Source organism: Argentina silus, assembly GCF_951799395.1.
Source record: "Argentina silus genome assembly, chromosome: 22".
In the NCBI taxonomy this organism is placed as follows: Eukaryota; Metazoa; Chordata; class Actinopteri; order Argentiniformes; family Argentinidae; genus Argentina; species Argentina silus.
In genome coordinates, this window is record NC_139676.1 from 10015797 (window position 1) to 10020796 (window position 5000).

A 5000-nucleotide genomic window follows, 5' to 3' on the forward strand; every position below is an offset into this window, starting at 1 on the left:
CTGTAGGAAAAACATTGTTTTTGCACAAAAACATTATTTTTAAGTTTCACATGAGAAGGGATAACGTTATGCGACTCTGTTGGTTTATAATACATCCACATATGAGTCAATCACTATGAGTCATCTAAAGAATAAGTCTGAGAATCAGAAGTTGTTGAGAAGCTAATCAACTTTTATACAGTATGACACTAAAATGACATTTAAGAAAATATGACACATGCAATTTGGAAAAAGGGAAAGAAAAAGTCACATCCTTGCCATCCTAATACATTAATTCTCACACCACCATTCACTGACCTTTGAATTCCATTGAGATTTCTAATACATTAATTCATAAATATAGTCTATAAACCATATTGCCTATCCATATCTGTCTCATACTGATCTGTATACTCCTCATATTGCATATCTCATATTCTAGGGGACTAGTTCTCAATATACCAGCTTTTTCTTCAAATAAAAATAAAAAGAACCAATAGGAGGAGAAAGTAGAAAGAGACAGAGGTATTGTTTCTCTCTGATCTTTCAAAAGAAAAAAAAAGAAAAAACATACTGCAGTAAATCTTGACATTGACATCTTTGTGGTGTATGAGTACATTTGAGTCTCAGTTTGAAAATACCTTTTTGTGTTCATAGGTCATCATTTGTGCGTGCAGTCATGTAAGTCCACCTGAGGTTTACTTATATTTCCCAACTTTAACACATGACGGTGTACAAATGTTAATAACATGGGTGATAAGGGGCAGCTCCATTTCAGAGGCTGGTGGGGACTTCTTTTGCTTTCTTTTGACACAACAAAATGGCTACCAGTCTTTTTTTGATAAAAAACCATTTGGAGTTGTGCATCTGTTCAATAAGACAGGAGGAGCGCCTCCCCTTAAGCCCTTCATTAACAGGTGTTTCCCGGGAATATGGCCTCCTCTTTTATTGTAGAGGTTTTACCATAGGTTCCTTTCCGCTCCCCACAAGTCTTTCCAGCAGCATTCATAAAATCAATTTTTCTATTCAGAGGTGCCCTTTTGCTATTCCTAGACTAGCCTCTTTCTTTCTTTCTTTCTTTCTTTCTTTCTCACCCTCTCTCACACACACACGCACACTCCCACACAGACTGACAGTATAAGACATTTACATTCACACAAATCCAATCAGTCGGCTTATAGTTAGAAAACACATAAAATATGCAATCTTCATTTTCTTTCTCCTATCTAGGGGAGTAATCTACGATAAACGATGGGTCAATGCTACCTTAGAAGTGGGTTATAGAAAACTCTAAGCTGTACAAAGTCTCCTCGAAAGGACCCCCTACAACTTGTTTGTCTGAAACGTTGTATTTTTGCAGGAATGCTAGTGCTAATCGTGCTAGCCCTGTTTTCAAGGAGAACCCAACCGTTTTCCTTTGGAGTTTCATCTAGCTTCAGATATCTAACAATGTTCATTTAATCTGCTGTGTTAATTCACGTCTCTTTCTTTTTTTTGCCTTCCTTTCATCGATAAGGACGACTTAACTCCAGTATAAGCCCAGAACTGACATGTCTTTCGTGGCGTAATCCTCAGCCGTTGAATGGTAAGTCCCTCGTCATTGCTGTCTTCTCAAAGAGCATCCACAAGTCTCACTAGACGAGACGACGACTTGTACTCCGTTACCCAGCAGTCTGTGTAATCCTCTGTGAGATGATCGACCTCCTCAGTTTCGCTCGGTTGGTTAAGGAAAGGGGGAACATGGACGGTTCACTGACGAAAAAGAGAGAGGAGAGGGGGAGTAGGTCACAGAACAGATATCAAACAGCTCTCCATTCTGGGAGAGGTTGAGAAATGCAAAGGTTAAACGTTCCGACGGATGAGAAAATGTTTCATCTGTTTTTCCGCAAGCCGCCATCCATATTCTGGCTCGTACTTTTGATGCCAAATCCTGTCATCCCTGAGTCCCCTTCCTCCCCCCCCCTCTCTTCAGTCCAGGGGTTGGAGAGGAACCCGTGCGAGTCTATACCGTAGTACTGTCGGCCATCTTTACTCCTGACAGAAAGATTGGCCTGGTCCAAGGAACCAGTGCTATTACACTTCTTCACCAGTGGGGCCGCTAACGAGCCGGGTGCCATTGAGCTGGGCGAGAGCAGCGAGCTTAGAGACAGACTGCTGAGCGTCTCTGATAAATGTTCGCTGTTAAACGCCTGAGTGGAGCCCTCTCCTCCCGTCCCTATCCCCACGTCCTCATCCGAAGGGTCCATAGAGTCCTGCCTGGGGCAGCCGGGGCTGGTGCTGCCTCCACAGCTGCTCAGGCTCCTCTGGTGCCCCCTGGTGGCCTGGAGGTTGAAGGTGGTACTGCGGCTCTTTAAGCCAGGGTGGTGGTGGTGGTGATGGTGGTGGCCGAGGGCTCTGGGGGCTTGTCCCTGGGGGTGGCCCTCGTGGTCGGGGAGGGGGCAGAGGAGAGGCAGGGGGAGGGAGAGACCCAAGTCCCTCGGGGGGGAGACACTGAAGCTGAGGCCTTCCTCCAGGGTAGTCTGGAGGCTGCCCTCCGAGCTACCCGTGGCCAGGGAGGAGTCGCTGTGGGACGGATGCTGGGAGGGAGAGAGAGAGAGAGAGAAAGAGAAAGGGGGAAAGAGGGGGTAGAGTGAAAGAACGAGAGAGAATGTCAAGAACAAATGTCGAGAAAAACCGAGAGTCAATAGAGGGGAGATGACCGAACTAATTAGCTGAGTGCTGTCGACCATTACTGTTACAAGTTCCCAGAAACACTCTGGCTTACACAAAGCAGATAGATAGGTATAAAATGGATCTCAGAGAGAAAAATCTGTTATATTATGTCACCATGGTTACATCTGAAAAAGAAAAGTCCCAAGTGCAAACATGTGTCATGTTTACTGTTAATACATATATACTGCTAGACTGCATTACCCATACAGCTCACATGCTGCTACACTGCTCATTCTGTAACTATTTATTCTGCTATAATGCTACTGTTACTCACATACTGCTATACTGCACTGCTATATTATACTGCTTATATTATTCTATATTACACTGCACTACTACTGATCATATATTGCACTACCTGTAAATACTGTTCATTGCACTTTCTGCTATTTTGCACTTCTGGTTAGACGCTAACTGCATTTCGTTGTCTCTGTACTTGTACTCTGCACAATGACAATAAAGTTGAATCTAATCTGAATCTAAAAAAATGAAGGCTCTGAAGGTTTTCACTGTGTTATGCAAAGAAGCCAAAGCAGTGGGTTTTTATACTGTGTATGAGCGTGGCCTTTACCTCCACAGGAGGTAAATCTGAAAATCTGTATATAATATGTGTCTTTGGGTGTCATTGAGTTATCCAAAATATATATAGAATATCGTCTTTATCTTTTTCATTCTGCGGACTTTACAGTAGCTCCAGTGGTGGGTCTGGGAAAGAGAGATCAGTTCTGGTACTTTCTGTCTCAATAGCTACATCCTATGTAGGCAATGGAGGATTTGTATCACATCTCAGCATGTTCAAAGCAGCTACTTATAGTTTCTATCACATCTGACCATGAGCATTATAATATTCAAAGCAGCTACTCTCTTGTCAGGGGAGCCTGGTGGAGGTCGAAATCAGAGGATGGGCTCTATAAGGAAACTATAAGTAGCTGCTTTGAACATGCTGAGATGTGATACAAATCCTCCATTGCCTGCATAGGATGTAGCTATTGAGACAGAAAGTACCGGAACTGATCTGTCTTTCCTTCTATTCTATTACATCTGAGCATGGTGTCCCTCAGGTCCTTACCTCTTTGGCCTTCCTTACCTGAGAGCTGAGGACCCTGCTGTTGGCCCCAGGGGAGCGAAGAGAGGCCCAGGAGGCAGGGGAGGTGAGTCTCGACGCCCCTATCCCCCCCACAGGGACACCCCGCCCCCCGGGGCTGGCTGGGGGGACGGCGGTGGTCGGATGGAAGAACTCAGCAGGGAGGTGGAAGAGAGGAGAGGGAGAGGACCCCCCGCCACCCCCACCACTGCCTCCGCCATTGCCATCTGTCACAGAGTTATTGTCGGAAGTTAGGGAGTGGGGCTGCAGAGTCCCAAGTGCAAACATGTGTCATGTTTATGTGTACAGTGTAACAGCATTTGTGTATCTATCTATCCATCCATCCAACCATCCATCCATCCATCCATCCACCCACCCACCCACCCATCCATCCATCCATCCATCCATCCATCCATCCACCCACCCACCCACCCATCCATCCATCCATCCATCCATCCATCCATCCATCCATCCATCCATCCATCCATCCATCCATCCATCCATCCATCCATCCTTCCGTCCATCTTACCAGTTGTATGGTTTTGACTGAGAGACATCCATTTCAGCCTCATGCTAATATACAGTAATGGTAGGATGAACGATAGGCATGTCATATCACACCATTTATCACACCATTTATCACACCATTTATCACTGTCTCTGTGTACGAGCCTGTCGACCCGTCACCTAGCGTCAGCTGTGAGGACATCCATCATCGGGGTAATTGCATCGGATGTCAATCAAGTCTGTGCACATAGGATACACTCTTTTCGCCGTCACATTTCTAGGCTCTAAAGCCGTTAAGGAGATCCCTCTGATTTGAGCGATTATATGATAATGTCAATGTCATTACAAAGTCATGGCATTATGAGGTGTCGCCAATTAAATGCACAGAGGGACCATAACAGAAGACGTGGATATGGATAGTACAATTCCTTGGGGAAACTGGAGCTGTATGCTTTTATGAACGGGGTAATAGTCTGGAAATATTTACACATATAGTGTACTCACACAGGCTGATGTATATATATATATATATATATCTGCCAGTATAAGATACATATATGAAATAGCATATGAATTGAATCATGAAGAGAATACCCACACACTGTTTAAGTGTTTTGCATTTTTCTGCCTTAAGGGAACATCTTAATACTATAGTATGCTGGGTTTTTCTGTTAATCTTTAAAGAGGACTCTTGAAAAATAGATTTGTTTTCAACCGC

At 44.3% G+C, this 5000-nt stretch overlaps 1 protein-coding gene across 1 annotated transcript in view; it reads right to left on the minus strand.

Annotated features, from left to right (window-relative positions):
• Positions 1 to 1850: 1850 nt before the first annotated feature.
• The window catches only part of cacna1ib (calcium voltage-gated channel subunit alpha1 Ib), a gene marked incomplete at its 3' end in the record, with an annotated part of 72028 nt that continues 68878 nt past the window's right edge, over positions 1851 to 5000 (minus strand). The window contains 2 exon segments of the mRNA XM_083694363.1: positions 1851 to 2555; positions 3779 to 4002. Coding sequence (XP_083550489.1) covers positions 1851 to 2555; positions 3779 to 4002 — 929 coding nt within the window.